This window comes from Pituophis catenifer, unplaced genomic scaffold (genome assembly GCF_029215685.1).
Source record: "Pituophis catenifer annectens isolate HBS135680 unplaced genomic scaffold, rPitCat1.0.hap2 SCAF_2, whole genome shotgun sequence".
Classification (NCBI taxonomy): Eukaryota; Metazoa; Chordata; class Lepidosauria; order Squamata; family Colubridae; genus Pituophis; species Pituophis catenifer.
The window spans coordinates 42,490,001-42,516,098 of NW_027256882.1; the positions used below are offsets into that span (position 1 = coordinate 42,490,001).

The window sequence follows — 26,098 nt, forward strand, 5'->3', positions numbered from 1 at the left end:
CCAGCTGGGCAACATCATCAGTGTGCTTACCTAGTTTGGTAATGAAAGGTCTGCAAGAAAACAACCAAGCTCAGAGTCCACCAAGGAACCCACATTCCAGAAGGCTTAAACCACACAGGAAACATCATTTTACAACAGCACCCCCACCCACCCCCCACCCCCGGTTTCTCTTCCATACATTATTTGTGGCACATTGTGCTGTTCAGGACACAATAACTCATCTAATACAGCTCATTTATCAGAGAAAATATTAAAAAAACACATGTAGAAATAAAAACAAAAGGACAAAGGGTTGAATAAGAACTTAACAAACAAGGGGAGTTGTCCAACACATATTAGAGAGCAATAAGTGCAAATGGAACGACTCAAGATTGCTTCGGTCAGAAATGGTGCATGCAGACCTAAATGGACGAAAAACATGGCACGTGAGTGTGCAACGGAAGCACATAAAACAATTGGGCATGACCAAAGCTAGTTCCTTGGAAATACCATGCCAATTCTCTGCATAGTCTTTTTCTGTACAGTCTTTCTTGAGGGAGACACATGAATTAAAAAAATGAAATGTTGGAAAGCAGCGAGGATGATTGACAGGGATGTTTATACTTCAAGAGACAAATCTGGCTTAGGGAACGTTTGCTATTCAACCCTGTTTGCAACTGACTTTGGTCTATTTTGGTTTGGGCAGGAACTGATGCTCTGAGGACGGGGAATTTCACATCATCGTTGGCTGAAAAGAAGCTGATTGCTCCCTTCCTCCTCTACTTTCCTCCTCACACCAAAATCCACCCATACCTATACTGGTAACTCTAGAGCAGTGTTTCTTAGCCTTGACAACATTAAGATGTATGGACATCAACTCCCAGAATTCCCCAGCCAGACGTTGAAGTCCACACATCTCCAAATTGTCAGGGCTGAGAAACACTGCTGTATAATACAGATAGTCCTCAACTTACAACCATTCAGTCAATGACTATTTGAAGTTCTGAAAAAGAGGTGACCTACGGCTGATCCTCACACATGCAATTGTTGCAGAATTCCCACAGTCATGTGATCAAAATTTGAGAACTTGGCAACTAGCATGTATTTACTGCAATGCCCTGGGATCATGTGACCACTATTTGCAACCTTCTCAGCCGGCTTCTGATAAGCAAAGTCAATGGGGGAAGCCAGATTCGTTGAAAACCCATGGTGAATGCTTAACACCCATGACAAAACAATTGTAAAATTGGGTGTGAATCACTTGACAACTGTTTTGTTTAACAAACACAAAGTCTGGCTCCAATTGGGGTCATATGTCAAGGACTACCTGTAACCTTGAATCAGATCATAGGTCTTACCTCTGTTTATCCACATGGCTGGTACTGGTGAAGATAGCCTCATAACATCTGTGATGCTACCTCAATCAACCTTTCGTGATGATTGGCATAGTGACTTCCCATTTAAGACCTCTATTTAAACAAACTACAACCAAACTACCAACTGTTGTATAATGTACTGTATTATCTTCAAGAAACTGCTATGCTGACAACAAGACCTCCAGTCCCGTAAGCCCAGTGGTGGGATTCAGCCAGTTCGCACCACTTCAGGAGAACCGGTTGTTAACTTTCTGAGCAGTTTGGTGAACTGGTTGTTGGAAGAAATCAATAGGGCAGAGAACCGGTTGTTAAATTATTTGAATCCCACCACTGCGTAAGCCCCATTAAATATATATAGTTTTCTGAGGGTCCTTGGTGCTGTTTGAGCTTGGTTGTTTCTTGTAGATGTTTCATTATCCAAACTTAGGTAGCATCATCGGTGCTAATCAAGCTAATCAGAGTAGCACTGATGATGTTACCTGGTTTGGGTAATGAAACATCTACAACCAAGCTCAGAGAGCACTAAATACCCCTCATTTCAACCCTGAGCTACAAATATTCTCCTTTATTGATATACTTTTCTTCAAGCTGAACTTGAGTCCTGGAGACTACATGCCTGCATTCACACAGTTATCTTGGCAGTTGCACGGAAAGGTTTTCCACTCCCTCTGCTGGGATCTTTTTCCAGTCTAACCTAAAGCCAAGAATTTCCTGGTGGTCTCTTATCCGTACAAACCACTCTTAAGTCTGCTTAGTGTTTAAGTCCAGGGCTCCCTAAAATGTACTTCTCAACTTCCATTCCTTTTAGAGGACTACAGGTAGTCCTCAACTTACAACAGTTCATTTGGTGACCATTCAAAGTTACAGCGGCACTGAAAAATGTGACTTATGACCGTTTTTCACAGTTACGACCTTTGCAGCATCCCCGTGATCCTGCGATCAAAATTCAGATGCTTGGCCACTGGTTCATACTAATGACTGTAGCTGTGTCCCAAGGTCATGTGATCACCTCCTGCAACCTTCTGACAAGCAAAGTCAATGGAGAAGCCAGATTCACTTAACAACCGGATTACTATTTTATCAATGGCAGTGACTCACTTAACAATGGTGGCAAGAAAGGTCGTAAAATGGGGCAAAGCTCACTGAACAAATGTCTCACTTAACAGCAGAATTTTTGGGCTCAATTATGGTCGTATGTCGAGGACTACCTATAATTGCGAACGCTGCTGCTTCTCCTCTTCTTTTTCCTTCTCACATTAAAAGCATGCATCTTCCTTCAATACCTCTCTCTACATGGGAACCCTAGCAAATTGTTAACGTGAGTCATTCTCACGTTTGGAATCTCCAACCCCTTCCACCATCTCCATTTCTGAAGAGGGTCTCCAAACTTTGCTTCCAATAGGTGCACGAATGTCACTGTTCCATTCCTACCTTTTTTCCATCTGTTTACTTTCTTGCTGTGTTGGACCATTACACCCTATGAGAGTTCTCTGCCTCCCGGTCTTCCAGGTCATTCTTTTTCCCAGATCCTCTAATTATGGTCTGGGGCAGTAACCCAAATAAGGAGCCCCATAACTCCTTCGTCTTCAAGCTCTTTGGAGGAGCCCATCTTTGGCCGTTTCACCAACTCTTCCAAAGAAATGAGAAGGTTGCGCAGAGTCCTACCAAAGGAGGCTCTGTCTGACCCAAAGGAACATGTTGAAAGTTGGGTGAGAAAAGAAAGACTTCTGTTTGATTATGCTCACAGTCTCTACCTCTCCCATAGCTCGAAAGCCTTGAATGCTAACTTCAGTCCTGCTATTTTCCTGCCCCTCATTTTTTAGCCTTCTTGTGAACCTTCACACGCACAGCCCTGCTCCCTCAACCAAGACCAGCTCCAGGATTTCCACATCTCTTACTTTGAAGGTTGCTTTGTCTTTCCATCCTTCTATGAACCTTCTCCCCCTAAGAGTATCCTAGTTGCGAAGACCGACCGACACCTTTTAAAACACCTCTTCCAAGCAAGCCGCTTTGGTCTCCATTTACAGATGGGTCCCTTGCTTGATCTGGCGGTGAGGAGGACTTGTGCCAAGATTGCCCATTATGTTCAAGCATCCCACTGCAGGCAGAACTTACCTTGGTTATAAGGCACAATGTTCTCCTCTCCCAATTTTGATTTCTCCCACCTCCTTCCAGTGAAATTGGGGGGTGGGGAGGGCTTCCCTACCGCAACCAAGGACCCTCTTCCCTTCCCTCCCCCCCACCCCCCGTGGAAGCCCACCGGTGCCCCACCTGGGCGCTGGGGCCGTGGGGCTCTGCTCACCTCGCTGTCGCGGTGGTCGAGACGCAGCTCGTAGTCGGGCAGAATGTCCCTCCGGCTGTTGACGTCCTCGAGGGCCATCTGGGCGGAAGGCAGGCAGGCTTGGCCCCCCGGCCAGCCGCCGGTCATGGGAAAAAGCGCCCCGATGTGCAGCCTCTTCTTGCCTGCGCCCAGCGGAGGAGAGAGCAAGAGCCAGCCCGTGAGTACCAGCAAGGCCGCCTGGGGGCCCCCGCCGGGCCGCGGGCCGGGTAAGGCCATGGTGCCGGCCGGAGGTCAGGGGCGACGGCGGCGAGGGCGCGCGGTGGTGGCTGCACTGCGCGGCGGTGGCGGCGGCGAAAGCGCCGGAGCCGGCTCCTCCATGGCGCTGCCCGGCGTCGGTGCTGCAGTAAGCGAGCAAGCAAGCAAGCAAGCGAGCGAGCTGGCGGGCGGGTTGGCGAGCGAGCCAGCCAAGAGGAGGGGGAGGGTGAGGAGGGGGCGGGGGCTGATGTCAGCGCGGAGCCGGCGCGGAACGCCGCCGTCCAAGGGCGCGGGGGGAATTGCAATAAGCCCACCGCACCGCCTCGTCGCAGGGGCGGCGGGCGGGCGAGGGAGCGAGGCGGCCAAGGAAAGGCGCCGATGATGGGGAAGAACGAAGAGGGAACGAAATGCAGAGACCACCCCCTCCCCACCTCCTGGGGGGGGGGGGTTGTAAGAGAAAAGCAACCAAAAAAAAAAAAAAAGGCGCTAGAAAAGAGCGGACGACTGCTAGAAAAGGAGAGGGGAGACTAAACGGTTAGGGGACCGTCTGGGACGATGGGAGAAGCACGAAGAGCGGATGGATGAGAAGTGCGGAGAAAGGGCAGAGAGGATGGAGAAGGCAAAGGAGGAATGGAGCTAGGAACGCTATGAAAAAGGTGTAATGTTCAAGTGAGACAGACCAGAGCCAGGAGGAACAAAAAATGAGATTAGTAAACACACACATACACAGAGAGAGAGAGAAAGAGAGAGAGAGAAAGAAAGAAAGAAAGAAAGAAAGAAAGAAAGAAAGAAAGAAAGAAAGAAAGAAAGAAAGAAAGAAAGAGGAAGAAAAAAGGAAGGAAGGAAAGGAAGGAAGGAAGGAAGGAAGGAAGGAAGGAAGGAAGAAAAAAGAAGAAAGGAAAGAAAGAAAGAAAGAGAAAGAAGAAGGAAGGAAAGAAAGAAAGAAGAAAGAAAGGAAAGAATGAATGAAATATAGAAAGAAAGAAGAAAGGAAAGAAAGAAAGAAAAAGAAGAAGGAAGGAAAGAAAGAAAAAAGAAAGAAAGGAATGAAAGAAAGAAAGAAAGAAAGAAAGAAAGAAAGAAAAAAAGAGAGAGAGACTGATGGCGAAGAGGACGAAGCCAAAGGAATGGGTTAAGCAGATTGGCCAAGTTTACCTAGCCAAATCCCTCTAGCTGGAATTGCCCAGCAGGCTAAGTTTGGTTAAACTTTATTATTGGGAGCAGGGGCAAAGGGGTTGGGGTCCTGTGAATGCAACCCATTTGGGTAATGATTCAGAGTAGTATGTGAAACAGAAATTCAGCAGACAGATTAAGTCTGAATCAGAAAGAGTGACGGGGGAATGGACCAATAGGAGGCAAGATAAAATGATGAAGGAAGATATGTTTGAAATGTTTTGGAGATATGTGGAGAAAGAAAAACAGAAGGACAAGAATAAGAATCAGGAGGCAAAGAAATGAAAGAGCACGAGGGGATGTAGATTTGGAGTTTGTTGGAAAAAATATGGGGCGGAGGGTGGCTAGATTAGGATGATGGAAACCAGAAACCGATTGAAATCCAAAAAGACTGTCAGGTACAAGTTGGAGACCTGAAGGCACCAATCATAGAAGCTTGGATAAAGAAAAGCTATGCAGGGAGGGAAGTGATAAAGAAGTTGAAAGGATGATTAAAGAAGAGAAACATGTATTTAAAAAAGTTGGAGTAAAATACCAGGCTCTCCACTGTGACTAGCAACATGCTTCCCTATTACTCATATTTGCTGATGTGTTGGAAGATGGACTCTGGAAAAGAGGATAGTTGAAGAATGAAGAAATTGTGATGATAAAAGGCTGAGCAGAAGAGAAGGAGCAGAGAAAAGAGAGAACAGTTAGTAGAAAGATGGGGAAAATGTAGTGAGGGTCGAGGAAAAAGCTAGTAGAAATTAGATGTGGGGAAGGATGGAGAAACAACAGCTGAGGAGGAAGGTGGACTAATGAGAACAGATAAGAAGGAACAGAAATGCAGTTAATGTCGGGAACACAGAAAGAGGAAAGTGACAGATGCAGTTAACAAGCAAGAGCCAGATAGAAAAGCAGATAAAAAGAAAGACAATGCAGGATGGGAATCAAAGAGGTGGGGAAAGGAGGCGGTAAGGGAAAGTGAAGAGGCTTTACAAAGACACACAGCAAAATACAAAAAGGCTGACAAAGGAAGGGTGGAGGCAAGGATGCAGATCAGGCATGGAGAGGAAAAAAAGCAGTGGGATTTATCAAAACACACCAAAAGGGACGCAGGGAAGCCATTGAGTGATGGAGATAAAATTGAGGCAAGGATGCCATGGAAATGGTGAACAACAACTAGCAATTCACAAAATGGCAAATCATGGCCATCGAGAAATCAGCAACCAGAGTCTCAGTCTGGCATGCAGGAGCCATTCCAGCCAATTCTGGGCTGCATAAGTAAAGGTAAAGGTTCCCCTCGCACATATGTGCTAGTCGTTCCCGACTCTAGGGGGCGGTGCTCATCTCCGTTTCAAAGCCAAAGAGCTAGCACTGTCTGAAGACGTCTCCGTGGTCATGTGGGCAGCATGACTACATGCCAAAGGTGCACGGAACGCTGTTACCTTCCCACCAAAGGTGGTCCCTATTTTTCTACTTGCATTTTTTACGTGCTTTTGAACTGCTAGGTTGGCAGAAGCTGGGACAAGTAACGGGAGCTCACCCCGTTACGTGGCACTAGGGATTAGGACCGCTGAACTGCCGACCTTTCGATCGTCAAGCTCAGCTTCTTAGCCACTGAGCCACTGCGTCCCTTCTGTGTAAGTACACCACCAATAGCTTACAGTTGAGTTACAACTTTTCCTACACCTTTGCTGCCACCTAGTGAGTGCCTGGATATTTGCAGCCCAGTTCAGGTAGCCCTTATCTAGGTGGCCAGAAGAAGAAAAATCTTTTAGATTATCCTGTCCACAGATAAATAGCATCAGAGGAAGTAAACTCAGTTGTAGTGTATCCTTTCTGCTCCACAGTTAGCAGGGCAGAGAAGGTGGAACTTGGTTTCTAGCATGGAGATTCTGGGAGGGCAGGATTCCTGGGTTTTCTGAAAGGGGGGGGAATTGATTAGAATAGTGGTATTTGCGCTTTTTTTGGGAGGTGGGTTGCACTGTGAAGTCCTTGGCTCTTTTCCCAGCTCTGAGAAATGGGGGAGGAGGTAGTGTATATCACCAATTCCTCTCCCTGCTGGTTGCTGACATTTCCCTGGCAAAGAGACACATGCGGAGGTGGCTGGAAAAGGAACGGAAACAAAAGGAAATAAAGGGCCTCCCTACAGCCCCAATTTAGTGTTCAACCCCTGTAGGGAAACGGAGGCTTTGTAAGAAAGGGTATGTGGATGAGGAAAAACAACTGGAAAAGCAAAGGTTTGCAACCTGGAAATGTAGCCCCTGTTCCATCCTGTGTCCAGTTCTCCCTGTTGTAACTCCTTAGAGTTGACTCTCATCATGGTTTCTTCCCTGTCTTAAGGTCCATTCTGCCTCTGTTAGGCAATTAATATGAAGTCTTGTGAGGAAAAAGGATTTGGAATTTGGGCTCCCAGGCTTTTGATAGGGAGGGTCAAATTATAATTCATATTATCTCCTGGAGGACCAAAATGGCCAGGAGACAAACATGTCCCTTTTACAGGACACACACACACAAACACCCCTACCCCAAGCCGCCTGTTTCAGCTCACAGAGCGAGATGTTAAGGCTATAGATGGAATATTTGGAGATCCCATTTTTCTTGGCTATATCTTGTGAAAGGTATTGCCTCAAATGATAACAGAAGAAAAGTGTATGCACAACAGTATTAAGAATACAGGAAGTCTGATGCATATTCCGAACTGCATTAGCAGAAGACTTATCAAAAGACATTTGCCAGCTGTTTCACCATCCCTCCATTGAAACAGCTGGCCTTCAGCAGGAGCTACTCTGAGGGGCAGGGCTGGTGGATGGAGAATGTGACAGTTGCTAGGCAACCATATTCTACTGCCAGTGGTAGATTTAGGCCTGGCAACAGAAGCCTACTCTTGCAACCGGTTCTTGCAACCTGGTGCCCTCCAGATGTGACAAGATTTTAACTCTGCAAATTCCACCTTGGAGAGTACAAGGATGTTGAAGCCTATTCTAAATTTTGCCTGGCATTTCTCTTCCCCAATAATGAAATAACTGTTGTAGGGAATATTCTTTTCCTATGTTTCGGCTGTCAGCTTCCAATTTGGACCCTAGTCCTGTAGCTACCAATGGCAAGAGAGATGAGGTGGGGATGTGTGTCTACCTTTCTCTTCCCTTCCCTTAAGGTCCATTCTGCCTCTATTAGGCAATTAATGTGAAGTCTTGTGAGGAAAAAGGGGCACCAAGCCCCAGAGGAACAGTGAGGAACTATGGCTGCCTCATCTCCAAAAACGATTGGGTGATTGAATGTATCTTATGCTTGGGTTGCAATGTGACAACACCAATACCTATTTAAAATTAAGTTCCTTGAAGTGGATGTGCACATATTCCTGGCATGTTCTTGCCAATCATATGGAAGAGCTGGATTTAACAGGTGATTTTTCATTTAAGTCCTATCAGACCCATCTTGTTTAGCACTAAGCCTAATCAAGGTTGGACAACTGCTGTCATCTGCAAGAGACACCTGCCTTTAAAGAAAACCCAAGTCTGGCTCCTTCCTATGCCAAATGCTCACATATGCTGGGATAACGGAGGAAGCCATCCGATCTTTAGCATGTAGACCACCAAAATAAAAAAAAAAGAAAATCCACAGCAGTATTAAGTTACACCTCTGTGAAAAGCACTTGTGGTCCACAGTGTCCTTTAAAGTCCCAAGGGGAAATTACCTCATTGAATGATTTCAAAGTCTAATGCTTTTAAACAAGCTGCCTTGCAAATGATGAGATCAACTTTTTTTGTCTGCCTGTGTCTAGCCAAGGCAGCATTCACACATCCCATCCTAATCTGGTACTTTCCACATATGTGAGACCCAAATATATTAATTTAGGAAATTTATTTGTCGCCCATTTTATATCCAACGACTCTGTGTGATTTACAGCATAATCCCTGATCTTCCATATTAGCCCAATGTCCAGGTCAATTTGCTTCTAGTTCAAATATCTCAAATTTCTATTTTACCATTTGAGACACTCAAAGTCTTTCAGGGATGTGGATATGGGACAGTTTCATAGTGTGGAGAACTGATGTGGGCCAGTATCATACTGGTCTAGTTTCATAGTGAGAGGACTTACTTTTTGCAACACCCTCCTCCTTGAGGCTAAGAAATTGCCTTATTCCTCAGTACTTAATGCCCTTATACTGGGTTCCAGAACAGTTAGGCACCTATATAGTTTTATTGTTATTTTTTTTGCTGCAAAACAAGAAAGATACTAATCAGCTCAGATGTTTCCAAAGTCCATAGTGGGAACAACCAAGGACTCCTGCCAACCTGAATCTGAACCCAGTATGTGATGTGAGGAACACTTGTGGTACAGTGGAGAATTACAATATGATGGCAGTGTACTACAGAAAAATATTGCCTACACTGGTATTTTAGATCTGAATGATTGGAGAATGGAACAAGCAGTGATACAGAAGTACTCTTAGAAGCCAGAGAAGCATCACATTTGTTACCATGGGTCTGCAAGGCCACAGAATAGCAGAGTTGGAAGGGATCTTGGAGGTCTTCTAGTCCAACCCCCCTGCTCAAGCAGGAAACTACTATTTAATACAAAAGTCAGCCTCAAGTCAGTTTTTCTCAGTTAGATTAATCCCTCGCCTGGCTGCAAGACATGGAATCATTCATGCCATAAGGCACCAGATACAGTTTTTGTTTCTCTACACACTTGCTGGCAGCTGTAAGGAACATGAATAGGACAGTGGAGAACCACAACATGATGGCAAATTCCACAGGATGTATCGCCTTATAATTTATGGACCAGCCTGGGATTATTCACTTCTGGGGAATGGTTTTGGCAGCATGCCTAGGTAGGAAGTATTAGAAATGCACAGACCAAAGGTTTCAGCAATCTAGCAACTGATAGAGAGAGAGGTAGAGTTAGGAAGCGGGTATTTAGTATAAAAGCATACTAAAAATTTGAAAAGAACATTTGTTATCACCTTAGAAAACTCAAGATAACAGATAGCAGGGGGTTCTTTCATATTATTTTGACAGCGGTCCCATGAGTTGGGTTGATTGAGAGAGAGTAACTTGTCCTAAAGATACCATTGAGCTTCATGATTTAGTAAAGATATTTGACATCTCTTGGTTTACTTCCACAGGTAATGATTATTTTTTTTTAACCACAGATCTAAGAAAGTGCAGAAAAATACATGCAGCCATCATCGACCATTTCCCAAAGTAGACCTGGCATTTGCAAAAAAGAAATGAGATGTAAGTAGGGCCCCCGTATATAGTTGGGCAAGTGGGTGTGATACAGAAGTTTAAAAAATATATATCTACAACTCACAATGAACTAGTGTGGTAGTTCATCGTCCACAATCTTCACTGAAGAAGACGTCACCTTACAGTAGATTGATTTTGGGGGATGATAATAATAGCAGCAACAACAACAATAATAATAATATAAATCAGATTTTTTTTCCTGTTTAATTTAGGGCCCACTGCACTATTACTTAACTACTGATATGTGACTGTCTTAGAGGAGTGTGCATGCACCAAGTTTTCCCTCATATGTTTTTAAGCTATCAGCAGAGAAGTCCCTAATTATATTTTTGCTTCACTTATTCAGTTTGCCTCGGATGAACCTACATCTCCTCAGTTTAAGTGTTAATAACACAAGGATAAAGTCTGTGGCTTCCTCTACGCAAAGCACCTCTAATACCTCAAATCCAGGGGTGGGCTTCAAAAATTTTAGCAAGGGATTCTCTCCCCTATTGCTGGGTGGGTGTGGCCATGTGGACATGGCCTAGTGGCCTCCTGCACCATGGTGTGTGTGTGTTTTTGCCTTCCCTGGGCTCCGGAGGCTTTCTTCAAGCCTCTGGAAGGGCAAAAGTAGCCTCTCCAAACTCCGGAGGCCGTCTGGAGGTCGGAAACTGGCCCGTTTCCAGCCTTCCCAAACTTCTGGTAAAACCGTTTTTTGCCCTCCCCAAGCCTCCGCGCACGCCCTGCACTTACCTGCATCCAAAATGGGCCGCGTGGGGATTTCTGGGAGGGGCGGGGAGGCGGGACCAGCTAGGAGTGGGATTTGGGGGTTCTTCAAACTGCACAGAATCGTAGCTATAGTTCTCCCGAACCCCTGCGAACCCCCAGCAGCCCACTCCTGCTCAAATCTACTATCAAAATGCAAACCCGAATGATACGCCCCATTCTGTGTCCTTTAGACAAGGGTTCATGACTTCTAAATTAGGTAGCTAAATAAATAAACCATGGGGGAAAAAATACTTTTAAGACGAAAGAAATGACAGATGAAGCAGGAGGGAACCCTTTACACGCAGGACCAGCAATTGAAATTCTATGTCCCAAAGATCAAGGCAAGATGCTATAAAATATGAATAAAGATGTAGCTCCTAATTTGTGCATAACGCATAACTGGCTGAAGGAAAGGCTTGTAGCCTGGAGACAGAGCAACGTTTTGCCCATTAAAAAAATCTTCAGTGCACGGAGGGCTCAAAATGGGGGAAAACAGCAGCCTTGTTAGTAAAGATCATTCTCACCTACACACAGAAATCTTCTGATCTGGAAATAAGAGTTTACAGCAATACCCCCTAAGATGCCAATAGAATGTGGGTGGAGAAAAGCCGACTCTTAAATTCCATAACTTTTGTCTTCCTAGAAAATGCATGTCTGCACACCTTTTTATTCAACCATGTTCAGTGCTGTATGGCTCCCAACAATTTTTTTTTTCACCACAGAGAGCTAATACTAATTTTCCACCCTGATGCCCACCGCCAGTGTTGAACCTCAATTCTCATAATCCCCAACCAATATCGCCAAAGCTGCAGAGCTGAGAAGGCAAGCTTAAAAATAGAAGGTTTAGCTATGTTCAGCTTCTGATATCTTCCACCCCAGGAAAGACTGAAAAGGCCCAATTCTGCCCGAGACTTTGAAAAAAACTCTTCCAAGGAAATGAGATAAAACTGGCAAAAGCAGCATCCCATAATCCAGTGTCCCCAGTGCCTCCCAGCTCATGACTCACATTAAGAAGAAGAACAAGTAGTCTCCCAAGACATCTCCTGGCAACTGAGGGGAGGCCTCCAAGCATTACCCATCAGAGAGCCAAGCTGAAGAATTTCAACCTGGGTTTGAAGGGGATCTCTCTTTTGATAGCTTTAAAAAATAAGATCTGGATGGAAAAAGAGAGAAAGAGAGAAGGAAATGGCCTCCCAGCAACACACTTGACTACGAGACAAAATGTGCAGGCAGAAAGATCCCTACAGAGGGTCTGACCGCAAGGTTGCAGCAGAAAAAACCCATCATCAAGAATTCTGGGCAGATATGCCCCCTTTCAGCAAAATGGACAAAGCCCATAAAGCAAGAGCGGAGATGCATTAAAAGCACAAGAAAGAGTATCTGAATCTCTTCTTCTGAATGCTAAAAACAACCCAAAGAAAACAGGTCATTCCTTTTCAGCCTATTGCCGCTTCCAGAGTTGCTGTAGGAATGCAAAAGAAGTTGCAAGACTCCTAGGTGCCTGAAGGACAGCGTAGATAAAATGGAGAATCCTGGTCTCTTTGAATTGTCTAGTTGGAGTCTGGGAGGTACAACTTTAGAGGGAATCTGGTTCTCTTTGATTAGTTAGGCCTTCTTGTTGTGCCATGTAGGTTTTCAAAGGTTTCATTTTATTCCCCATAATAAAATGGAATTAACAAGAAAATGCACATTAACAAGAAACCACTAAGGGAAATGATCCAAAGGTATGGGGTTATACCAATGATGGGTGTCTACTGATTCGCACCGGTTTGGGGGAATCAGTAGCGGTATTTTGGACTGGGTCACCAAACCGGTAGCAACCGCTGGCTAGCCACACCCCCGAACCGGTAGCCCGGTTGCCACTTGCTTGCCCCGCCTGCACAACTGCCGGGAAGCAGCTGGCAAAGAGGCAGCGGCTGGGAGGCTTCTTGCAGTCGCATCAAAAAAGAAAAAGCCTCCCAGAGGTCGCTGAAGGTCACCAAAAAAGCCGTTGCCGTCACATCCCATTGCGTGCTGCGTTGCACTCGGACTGACGCAGCCCATTGCCTGCTGCGTCAGTCCGAGCACAATGCAGCAGGCAATGGGATGCATGTGTGTGGCCGGCGCGAAGAACAGGGCAGTGGTGGCAGAGGCTTTTTCAGCGACCTCCGGTAGTTTTTGGTGACTTGCAGGCAGCCGCCACAGTCGCAAAGCGGCTCTCAAAGTGGCGGTGGCTGGGAGGCTTTTTCTTTTTCGATGCGACTGTGAGAAGCCTCCCAGCCACTGCCTCTTTGCCAGCCGCTTCCCAGCAGCGGCAGATGGCTGGAAACTATCAGAGGTCAGCTTGCCTTCTGGACTCTGGACCAGCCGCTGTGGGAGGAAGGTAAGCAGCCTGAAGAAAGAGACAGTGGTGGTGGAGGAAGCGGGGCTAGGGCTGGGGCCGCTGAAGGAGGGGAAACGGGGCGACGCGTGTGACTGGCGAAGGTAGGGCAGAATGGCATGCAGAAGGAAGCCTTTGATAGATTAGGCCAAGCCTGGGCAGAAAATAAGATAGGTAGAAATTCAAAAAAAATTCCTACCTTTTTCTGTGAGCGTGGCTAGGTGGGGTGGTCATGTGACTGAGTGGCCATGGCCGTGAGTGATGTCAAGTTGGCCATGCCCACTCAGTCACATGACCACCAAGCCATGCCCACCAAGCAAGCCACACCCACAGAACCGGTAGTAAAAAAATTTGAAACCCACCACTGGGTTATACCTTTGACTCTTCACCCAGGCCTTTGATGAGGGGGATTGAGACCTCTAGCCTCATTGCACGTGCCATCTTTTATCTTTATATTTGATTGAGTTGATTGTAACTTCTTTGTCTGATTGCTCTAAGCTGCCCAGAATTGTTCAAAATCAGGCATACAAGTTTAATGATTATAATTGTTGTCGATCGCACAGTCAGCCTGACCTTTAGACTAGATTCAGCATTTTTATCCATCTATCAAGTCCTTCCCAAGGACCTGCAATAGACAGATGTTGTTGTTTGAGAGTGTTAATGATATTGTCAACTCAACCTGTTTTCTACCCACTAATTCAAAGGAGGCTGTTGAGTTTTGGTTTTGGCATGAATGAGGGTGAACAAATTGAAGTACAAGATAGAAGTACGGTACATTGTGTGAAGAAATGTGCTAATTTGATAGAGAAGGGTTCTTTTTTTAAAAAAATTGGATAGCGTGACAAGAACATCAATTGCTGCCATTGCCAATTTCTTCCAAAGCCCATGTTGACCTACCTACTTATCATTCATATTTGCCAAGAATCTCTTGACACTGAAAACTAACCGTGTATTTAACCTGGTCTCACAAAAATTCTAAACTAAGTGATAATTGCTTGGAGATCTAGACTAGCCTGGGATTAGTGAAGAATTTAAACAATGTAGTGTAGTTGTCAAAGAATAAGCTTAACAATTGTGATCAGGATCTCAGAGAGAACAAAGACTTGTCACCTATTAATACCAGCTGGAACAGGCTACCAGGGTTGCAAACCTTCAAGAAATATGCAAGACAAGCCCAATATTCATGAGTACTAAGGAATGAAGGTGAGCTTTGTAGACATGTGAGAACAAGGATGGTAGGCAAAATAAAAATCAACTCACCTGATCCAGACCGGGAAACAGGAGGACGCCACACTGCACAGAAACATGAAGAGAAAGGGATGAGACCCATGAAGGATCTGGGAAAGTATTTTCACCCCTTCCCAAAGAGTATGCCAGTACAATATATCACAAGGATATACTCTTTCACATGCCAAATTAAATGATTTGTAAGTGGCTGGTGGTGGTAGAAAGCTCATTATTTTACCAATTCTACCAATAAAGAATTCTACCAATAAAGCTGCTTAATAACATTAGGGATCCCTAAAACTTATTCTAAATATTTCAACAGCCAAGTAAGTACCAATTCCAACTGATAAATTTGGGTTGCAAATATGTATACAGGTAGTCCTCAACCTATGACCACAGTTGAGACCGGAACCTCTGTTACTAAGCAATGTGATTGTTAAGTAAGTCTTAGACAATTTTACCACCCTTTTTTTTTGTCATGGTAGTTAAGTGAATCCAACTTACTCCATTGAGTTTGCTTTTTGGAAACCAGCAAGGAAGATCACAAATGGCAATCATGTGACCTCAGGATGCTGCAACCATCATAAGTACATGCTAGTTACCAAGCGACCGAATTTTAATCACGTGATCCCAGTAACACACCAATGGTTATAAATTTGAGGACTGCTTGTAAATCACATTTTTCAATATCAATGTAACTTTGAACAATCATTTTTTAAAAATGGCCATAAGCCAAGAACTTTCTGTATAGCCAATGGCAGCAAAAAAGACACACAGGAAACTTGGTTACTTTGCTGTCATCTAATGGTCACCTGGATTTTTGCAACCCAGATCTGATAAACCTGTTGGTTTTCTTGGGTAAATCTGTTTCAATCTGGATTTGAACTTGGATGAATTGGGATGATTAAACTTGGCCTTCCCTGTATTAGTAACTCTATATAGTTATTCTGTTATAACTGAGGCAAATTTTTAAATGTATTTTTTCTCTCTCTCTTGCATATTAATATATATGGTTTTTATTTGTTATGAATGTTCCATTACTCTTTTTAAACCTGATTGTAAAGCACTTTGACATATTTTATGGGGAGAGGCAGATAAATGCATTTCATCATTTATCATCCTCAGTATGGTTAGCCTTGAAAAAAGCCTTCCATAGAAGCCCAGAGATGAGGGTGTATGAGTTTGCACGTATGCACCCGAGAGTGAATGCTTAAAGCAGAGGTGTTGAATGATGACCTGCAGGCCAGATGCGTCACGCGCAGGCCACGCCCACCCCAGCTCCACAAAGGCCAAAAACCGCTGTGATATATCACATGACGCGATCGAGTTTGACACCCGTGGCTTAAAGGAAAATATAAAGGAGTGCATGTACATAGGTGTATGTATGCTATACAGGAATGTGTAGGAATCAGTGAGTTTGAAGGCATGTAGAGATGAGAAGTTAGGGGCAGTTCTGCTCCCTGATTCCACCCACTTGTTAAGGATATGTAATGTATCCTGTCCAGTTAGTAGTTATGAAGCCCATTAGCCTAAAATAAGTTTCTCTGCTCTATCTTCCTTCTTTTAGACTTTTGGGAGAGGCCCAATTGGTACAGAAGGCTTTTAATTGATTGCTTTCTTGGCTGTATAATTTTGGAGATTATTTTTCCTCCCCAGCCGATGCTTTCTTTGATGCTAATAGATTCAGCTGTAATTTTGAATTGCATATTTTTCATCTGTTGCATGACGCGCTCTTAGGTAAGTCACTCTGAATTCATGCTCCAAGAAAGGCAGTATGGAAACAGTTTAAATAAATTAGAAGGCAATTTTAGGGTCTGCTGCAAACTTATTTTATTCTGACTGATTTTTGCCATCAGTGCTATCACTAGTTGGGGTGCTGGGAGTGCTCTCATTCAGTTTGCCAGGAAATTACTAACCATCATGAACTAACATGAAGTTCTAAGAATAACATTCCAATGCAAAGAAAACCAGAGTATATAACCCACCACCACCAAATATGAGTACTGCAAACTCTAAATCAGTGTTTTTTAAACTTGGCAGCCTTGAAATGTGTTAAGACAGGGATAGGGGATGAGATTGTTAAAGACTCAATGATTGCCTGGGGGAGAAATATTGGTTACTCAATTGAATTGATAAAATGGGAAGAAATTTGGATGAAGCAATTGAAATTTCTGATGGCAACTACTTATAAAGAAAACTTGTATAAGGTGGTGTATAGATGGCATCTCCCTCCTGCTCGATTAGCCAAAATGTTTCCAGGACTCTCCCCAAATTGTTGGAAGTGTGGGGAGATAGGTACTTATTATCATGTATGGTGGACCTGCCCTAAGGCAATCGAATTTTGGAGATCTATACAGAGGTGGATATTAGAAATCACGGGATATAAATTACAATTGAAACCTGAATACTATCTATTAAATATTAGGCCAAATAAGATAGGCACGAATATATGGTGTTTGATTACATATATCACAACCGCAGCAAGAATATGTTTTGCTCAACATTGGAAGGGGAAAGACCTACCGGCTGAAGACCTGATTCTGGGGAAAATTATCGAATATGCGGAAGCTGACAGGTTAACTAAAATTTTGAGAGATCAAAAGGACTCCGTATTTTTTCAATGCTGGGACCAATGGTATACTTGGTTGAATAATAGAATAAAAAAAGGATAAGGTTAGTGTAGATTTTTTTTATTTTTTATTTGTATATCTTGACTGAAGTTAATATATTCTGTAAAGCTCCCGTCGCGATCTGTGTGCGAATAAATATTTTGTTGTAAAGAAATAAATAAAATTAAAAAAAAAAAGAAATGTGTTAAGACAGGAATATCAAACTCATGTTGTCATGGCGGCATCACGTGACATATCAGAACTTTTCCCCCCTTCGCTAAACTGGGCGTGGCCAGCGTGTGGCGCATCCAGCCCGTAGGCTGGGAGTTTTGACAGCCCTGTGTTAAGATGTGTTAAAAATGAACTGAAGTCCACAGATAACAAGTTTGGAAAAAAAAACACTGATCTAAGTCCATCTATCACAAATAGATATTATTTCTCCCAGAATTTCTGAAGTTAACAATCTTGAATACTATTCCCCCCCCCCAAAAAAAAACCTTCTGCTCCAAATCAACCTTCCTTGTGTCTAAGGTTCCCCAGCTCTGCTCTCCTGCCTTATGACTTACGCTCGCAAACAGGTTTGGCGGAGCTCCAGCGGCCCACCTTGGTGCAATTGCTGCGGGGACTGCCCACTAGGTAAAAGCCAGGATTGCAGCGATATTCCACCCAGGTGCCTTCAACAGGCACCCGTTCAATTGCCCGGACAGTAACTTGCCCATTCTCCAGGTTCAGGTGCATCTTGGGACAAGTGCGTACTGTAGAAAAAGAAGGTTTCGTTTCAGAAACATCTCCCAATAATTATTGTACATAGCTTGGCATTGCTACATGAACCAACTAGGTCTTCATGCTGTATAAGACTGTGGCTATCTGGACACAGAGTTAATGTATCTTTGGGACAGGAATTTGACTGTTCAGTCATATTTGTTCCATTGTCATGGTTTTCCAACTGTGGCAACTTGCCACAGCCAAATCGCTGTGGCCAAATCGCCACACCCAACTCACTGCAGGACAGCTCACCAGGACCATCTCACGGTGGGACAGCTTGCTGTGAGAAAATTTAACAATTCTATTTAATTATTTGAAGTAAATAAAAAAATATGCACCCTTTCTTTAATTATTCTATTCCACTATCACTTTATTATTTGTGCAATTCTTCTCTTGCAGCTAGTTGCCCTGCAGTGAGTTGGCCTTGGCAAATTGACTGTGGCGAATTGTCACAGAACCACCTTAAGACATGGCTTTGGGGCAGTGGTGAAATCCACATTTTTTTACTACCGGTTCTGTGGGCGTGGCTTGGTGGGCGTGGTATGGTGTGGCTTGGTGGGCATGGCTTGGTGGGCGTGGTAAGGGAAGGATACTGCAAAATCCCCATTCCCTCACCACTCCTGGGGGAAGGATATTGCAAAATCTCCATTACCACCCCACTCCTGGAGGAAGGACAGGGGTGAAATCCAGCAGGTTCTGACAGGTTCTGGAGAACCGGTAGCAGAAATTTTGAGTAGTTCGGAGAACCTGCAAATACCACCCCTGGCTGACCCCAGAGTAAGTTGGGAATGGAGATTTTGCAATATTCTTCCCCCAGGAGGGAGGAGGGAATCGGGATTTTGCAGTTTCCTTCCTCTGCCACGCCCACCAAGCCACACCTACAAAACCACTAAGAAAAAAATTTGGATTTCACCACTGGGGAAGGATATTGCAAAAACCCCATTCCCTCCCCACTCCTGGGGGAAGGATATTGCAAAATCTCCATTCCCACCCCACTTTGGGGCCAGCCAGAGGTGGTATTTTCCAGTTCTCCAAACTACTCAAAATTTCCGCTACTGGTTCTCCAGAACCTGTCAGAACCTGCTGGATTTCACCCCTGCTTTGGGGACTGGGGAATTCTGGAAGTTGAAGTCCACACATCTTAAAGTTGCCAAGGTTGGGAAACCCTGAATTAAGTCTTATGCTAGACCACTCAAATTTTAAAGCTGAAAGCATCTTGTGCAAAATTCCTTTGTGCACTGTCACCCTTCTTGATGAGACCAAACTTAATAGGCACAAGCTGCAAGCAAATTTAAATTAGCACTGTAAACTCCCCATACTTATGTGGGTATTCTGGAGCTTCCTAAGAAATTTAAAATGACCATTTATAGCTGCCTGCCACCTGATGCCAGCCCTGTGATCTAAGTGCTAAGCTCAGAATTTGTTCGACCTATTGAGTACTTCCGTACTTCCTTTCATTTATTTACCTCCCCAACCACCCGTCAGAGCAAAGATCTCTGCAAAACAAGCAGAAAACCAACAGGCCAAGCTTTCTCCATCATATTCGCCCCGTGTTAAAGAATTTCTTCATGGATTAGGCTCTTACCGCATGAATGCTGTCATGATGAAATAAGGTGAAACTGAAAAAGTAAGAATAAAGCTGCAAGGTTGGTTTTTTTCTTAAAAAAAAAAAAGAACCACCTTGACTAACAGGATGAAGTTAGTTGCACAAATTATTTGGAGACCAGGAAATTAATTAAATGAAATAAATAGAAATCTATCCAACGTGGCAGATGTAGCTAATCTAGAACAGGGGCGTCAAACTTCATTTCATTGAGGGCGGCATCGGCCTTGTGTTTGATCTTGGGGGGCCAGGGTGGGTGTGGCCAGGGCGGGCATGGCTACCTCCATGTTGTGGGGGGTGACTGTGGTGGCCCATGCGTTCTGCCAGCAAAAAGGGACTACCAAGCTCTGTTTTTGGCTGCAACAGCCTCCTGCAACTCTCTGCCAGCGAGCTCCGTTTTCACTGGCAGAGGCACCGTGGGGCGGTCCTTTGCTGTTTCCAGGGCGGCCCCATGGGCCAGATCTGGGCCCCGGGCCTTGAGTTTGACACCCCTGATCTAGAAGCTTTGGACTGCACTGAAAACTAACTGTTTTTACCTCCCATTGTTCCCCCAAGGCCTGGTGCTTTTAGCCCAAGCAAGGACCGTTTCCATAACCACCAGAAAATTTCACACACACACGCACACACCACCCACTTTGAGCACCACAACACAAAGCTCTTCTCCCAGACACCAGGTAGAACTCACAGCAGCGGCTTTCAACATCACTGTCTGTCCAGGTGCCATTAGGGAGGCATTTTCGTACTTTGGGCCCCACAATTTCCCTCTCTGGGCGGCAGACGTATTCAATCTCATAGTCGAAAGGAAGGAAGTGGGCTGTCTTCACCTGTTCACGGGTCAGGCCTCTGTAGCGGATCCCACCGTCCCAAGGAGGGAAGATGAGCTTGCAACCTGGATGAGAAGATAAAGCAAAAGATCCGTTCAAAGAAAAGAAGTGATCTCGCACACCTGAAAAACATTGTTTTGACCTGAGCACCAGAGCTGTGTAGGAATTTGGATCTGGGACATCAACTGAGAGATCTCGATCAGCTACAAAGCTTATGATTGGGAGACCTGGAGCTGATTACTGTGCTGGCTTTCGCTTTCAACCTACACTTTACAAGAGAGCTACGATGCTAAAAAGGTATGCCTGTTTACACCTGTGTATTATTTCCTGAGCTTTTTGGAGGAAGGCCAAGAAATGAGTTCATCCTTGAATATTAATCTAAGAAGTCACTGAGGCACTTCAGATGGACTAATCCTCCCTTGGCTCCAAACAGCCATCTTAAAAGCTGGATTTTGTCTTTCTTTATACCAACTATCACAGAGGTTTTCCTAGGTGCAATAGTAACAATAAAAAAGAAGAAGAAAAAGATTCTTCTGAGTCAAATTCAACTTTAGGTGACTACAGGAAAACACATCAGTGTAGCCTTCTGGATAGCATACAGAAATAATATGCCATTGTTTTGTTCAACTTGACAATCTAGGGGGATTCCTGACAGTCTTCCATTCAAATCCTAACCATGTTGTCCAAGGAGAATTATGTGCCGCAGTCTGTCATACACACATAAGAGCACCATGGTTAGAATGCAGTATTGCAGGCTAATTCTGCCGACTGCCAGCAGTTCAATCCTGACCGGCTCAAGGTTGACTCAGCCTTCCATCCATCCAAGGTGGGTAAAATGAGGACCCAGATTGTTGGGGGCAATAGGCTGACTCTGTAAACTGTTTAGAGAGGGCTATAAAGAACTGTGAAGCAGTATATAAGTCTAAGTGCTATTGCTATTGCTATTTATTTATTTATTCACTTGCTTATTAATCTTAATTTTCATGCAGGAGCTCAACATATAATGCACTCTCGTTCCTCCATAACCACCCAGTGAAGCAGATGGGACCAAGCAAGCATGACTGGACCAGTGAGCATCTATGCCAACCAGTCCACCACCTTATCAATGCACCACAACCCCCTTACAGAGTCCAATTTAATTGCAGTCTATAGAAACAATGTAGTTTTATGCTATATTTTTCATGTGTTTCCTGCTTCAGAATGGAGGGAAACTGAAATTTTCCATGTCATTGAAAAAGACTGTCGGATCTTTGAAAAGGGATTTGGGAGGTACTGTCGCCAAATGATGCATGACAAGATATGCTGAATCATATAGTTGGAAAAAGCAACGCAGATCAAACAAGAATGAAAGTGCAGCGGTGATAACTATCTTATTAACCAGTGGCAATTCTGCCATAAAACACCTGCTGCCTGATAATAACTGTTATCAGGTATTTCCTTCTTAATTCACTGTTTACAATTCTTTCTCCATCTCCCCCCCCCTTCCTTCAGTAATCTGTGACTCAAGATAAACCTTCAGGCATAAAACCCATGATGTTTACCTTGTAATATATGTGTTTGTTTGAAAATGCCACAAAATATGCCACAAGTATCTCTCCTTCCTTAATCCCATCTAAATGCAGGCTCGGTGAGTTCATGACAGCTTCCACTCTGCCCTGTCACCTTTTTCAGTTAACATACAGCCCCACACACTTTCTCAAACTTTGGGGTATTGTGACCCCCAAAAATAATTCATGAATTTGTGTGAAACCTTCCCCGCCCCTGCCCCCTCAAAAAATAACTATTTCATTGGCATTAGGGTCAAACAAAAAAAATACAACTGCACTCATCTTAAAAATTAAAGACTTATTTATTTATTTATTTATTTATTTATTTATTTATTTATTTAATTAATTAATTAATTAATTAATTAATTAATTAATTTAATTTACATAGCTGCGTATCTCACATACATGACTCTGGGGGGCACAGAATCAAAATAACAACCCCCCCAATAAACAGATACAAATAAACATCCAAAACAAAATATAAAACCATTAAAAACAATGAAACTAATCTGCAAGAATGTACAATCCACACATTGGAAACAGTGCAACCATCTTGCGGGCTTCCTACCTCTGCTGGATCTCCAGGCCTAGTGACAAAACCAAGGTTTCTGGAAGATCAGTAGAGCCAGGGCTAATTTAAACTCGGGAGGAATGATGTTCCAAAGACAGATCCGATGCCATTGAGAGCTGAATTGAATCCGGAAGCAAACTGACAACCATGGTTGTCAGTTGCAGAGGCAGTGGTGGGATTCAGCCGGTTCGCACCACTTCGGGAGAACCGGTTGTTAACTTTCTGAGCAGTTTGATGAACTGGTTGTTGGAAGAAATCATTAGGGCAGAGAACCGGTTGTTAAATTACTTGAATCCCACCACTGGGCAGAGGTATCACCTAGGAGCGCGCATAAAGCCAAAAATGCAGCGGCCTGCGGTTTTGTGCAGACCTCGGTGTGCGCATATGTCACCTCTCCTGTGGGAGCTGCATTGATTGCCAATTTGCTTCCACGTGCAATTCAAGGTGCTGGCTGTCACTTTTAAAGCTCTTCATGGTTTGGCGCCAGATTATCTGAGGGACTGTCTTTTGCCAGTCACTTTCACCTGATCCACTAGATGGGAGGCAAGGAATGCTGCAGGTCCCATCCTCTTAAGTAGGTACCACTGGCAGCAGTGGTGAAATTCAAATTTTTTTACTACTGGTTCTGTGGGCGTGGCTTGGTAGGCGTGGCTTGGTGCGTGTGGCAGGGGAAGGATACTGCAAAATCCCCATTCCCTCCCCATTCTTGGGGGAAGGATATTGCAAAATCTCCATTCCCACCCCACTCTGGGGCCAGCCAGAGGTGGACTAGAAGATCTCCAAACTCCCTTCCAATTCTGTTGTTCTGTAAGGTGGCTCCAAGAATGGGACTTCTCACTCCTCATCTTGCTATATATGAAGAGATTCTCAAACTTTGCTCTACTGGAACTGCCCCTGAGGCAAGAGACCCATCCCTCAGCAAACTTTGTCAAGGTTCCCGCTCTACCATTGTAAGATTGATCAGGTATTTTTTTTAAAAAAAACAAAAAACATGATGTTAGTCACCTGGGATCTATAGGGAAATCCTGACTCACAGTGTGAGAGCCCTTAATAAAGCCTAAAAACATTTTTGTTGGTCTTGAAGACAGCATTAGTAAAGTCTCCTTTGACTTCAGCTGAATTCCTGCTGACTTCACAGATGCATCCTCATACTTTTCTTGGCAACTATGTGAATGTTATTTGCTATTGCCTTTTTTCAGGGTTTTTTAAAAAAATTTCCCTGAGACTTTGAAATCCCCAGAAAAAGATGAGCTCCCACCCAATTATTAACCAAGCCCAACCCTGCTTAACCTCTAAGCCATGGGTGTCAAACCCACGGCATCATGTTGATGTCACATGACGTATCGCGACGTTTTCCCTTTGCAGACCTGGGGTGGGCGTGGCCTGCATGTGACGCATCTGACCCATGGGCCACCAGTTTGACACCCCTGGTGCTTAATCATTTGCTGACGCCTAAAGATGCCACATATGTAGCAGATGATTGTCCAGAATGAAACATAAAAGCATGACTTCTTTTTCCATTGTTTGGAAAACAAGCCACAATTGGCTGGACTTTGCATGAGGTGAGAGACTGTGGGGAGGCTGGGAAGGTACCAGGAGAAATGCTGAACAGCGAATAGACTGCAGTTTGTTAGCAGCTTATCTCATAAATGGGAATTCAATCGGCTGCAGAAAGACTGAGAGGAGAAGATTCATAGTCTTCGAAGAAATTCCATCAAACAAATTCAATAATAAATAAGGGGTGGAAATTTTTTCTACTGCAATTCCACATTTCTCTACACTGCACCTAATCCTTGCATCAAAGCCCCTTATTGAAGTCTGTGAAGCTCTTGCTTGCAGATTATACACAACACACTTTGCCCTAGGAATCAGGGGGCCTGAGTTCAAATCATCTGCTAAGACCAACTGAGACTACATTAAGGCTTAGTACAATGTGCAAAACTCATGGCTGACTAGAAATCCAGGACTAATGTCACAACAATGCACTGTCTCACAAAATTCATGGCAAATGTAGGTTCTAAAGATTGGTTGGATGAAGGGGCTTCTGCAGAGAACATCCATATCTGAGAATTTATTTCCAAAGTCAATGAACGTCTTAGAAAGAGGGCTGGTTTTGTTGAGAAACTAAGACTGCAACTGAAAAGAAATAGATAAATTTGGAGATAGTGGGAAGCTGTCTGGCTCAACCCTCATTGTAAGCATCTGGTACAAGCCAGGATGATGCCTCATGTGCCATGATGTCATCGTACAAATGGCACATGAGACATACTGTACTGTACTGTACTGTAATTGCAGAATTCCCATCATTCCTATGATGATGTCATGATGCCTCCTTACCCTTGGCAGATACCCATGACCTTTAATTTGATGCAGCTAACCCAGAATTAAGAGATAGCAGCCAAGCCTGATTCAAGAGGCATGGACCCACTAGCAAAAATCCAAGTTAACTTGTACAAAAACATTTGCATATACTGCAAGAGCTTTTTGGATCCTGGCTTAAAGATTACTTCAACCATTTTATGCAATGGCATTCTAAGTTATCCCTTAAATGTCATTCATGCAGGTTTCAGAGGGACATTTCCAAGGCAGTCACAGGAGGTGCTGCTCAGAGCTTGTGGTGGAGCCACTGGCTGAAGAGGAAGGGGCTCAGCTAAGAGGTGTACAAAGACATCCCAGCTTAAAGTCCATTCTGGGGCGGAAATGTCTGAGATCAAACTCTTAGGCTTTCCCCAGGGCAGGCAGAAAGACTGTCAAAATTCTTGTAATATAGGTAATCAGCAATAAAGTATCTGTTTCGGCCTACCCATGAGTAATTCTGGTTACTTGCATCTGATAAGCATGGGAGAAAATTTGATTGCAGCTTCACCTTTTCAATCAATCAATTAAACAGCAAGGAACAGGATTCACTCACCCCAGGAATGGAGATATCAGGTGGATGGTAGCCTCCTGACCAGTATGTCTGCAAGGATAAATAGCCACCTGCAATCTGCCCACCCATCCACCCCCCCCCCCAGGTTTTTTATATTTTAGGCAAACACAAAAGGCGACAAAGGAATGGAATCCAATGGAAATTGATAACAGATTAACAGAAGGACCTTGTAAATTATCTAACTCAACCCCCACCCCAAGCAGGAGACCCTGCCTACACCATTTCTGACACATAAGATAAAGAACACATGGGGGAGGAGGAGGAGGAGGAGGAAGGACAGAATACTAGATCAAGTGTAATCTGAACCAGGATCAGGGGTGAAATCCAGCAGGTTCTGACAGGTTATGGAGAACCAATAGTGGAAATTTTGAATAGTTCGGAGAACCGGCAAGTACCACCTCTGGCTTGCCCCAGAGTGGGGTGGGAATGGAGATTTTGCAATATCCTTCCTCCAGGAATGGGGAGGGAATGGGGATTTTGCAGTGTCCTTCCCCTGCCATGCCCACCAAGCCACGCCCACCAAGCCACACCCACAGAACTGGTAGTAAACAAATTTGGATTTCACCACTGACCAGGATTATACTGTAATCTGACCCAAATTAAACCAAACCCTGT

General features: G+C 44.2%; 1 protein-coding gene across 1 annotated transcript in view; it reads right to left on the reverse strand.

Moving 5' to 3' along the window:
* Positions 1–26,098, reverse strand: part of GABBR1 (gamma-aminobutyric acid type B receptor subunit 1) — a 126,000-nt gene that overhangs the window by 41,410 nt on the left and 58,492 nt on the right. The window contains exons 3-6 of the mRNA XM_070936756.1: positions 20,298–20,501; positions 17,811–17,999; positions 14,669–14,701; positions 3,658–3,818 (exon numbers count right to left, since the gene is read on the reverse strand). Coding sequence (XP_070792857.1) covers positions 3,658–3,818; positions 14,669–14,701; positions 17,811–17,999; positions 20,298–20,501 — 587 coding nt within the window. The remainder of the gene's footprint in view (positions 1–3,657; positions 3,819–14,668; positions 14,702–17,810; positions 18,000–20,297; positions 20,502–26,098) is intronic.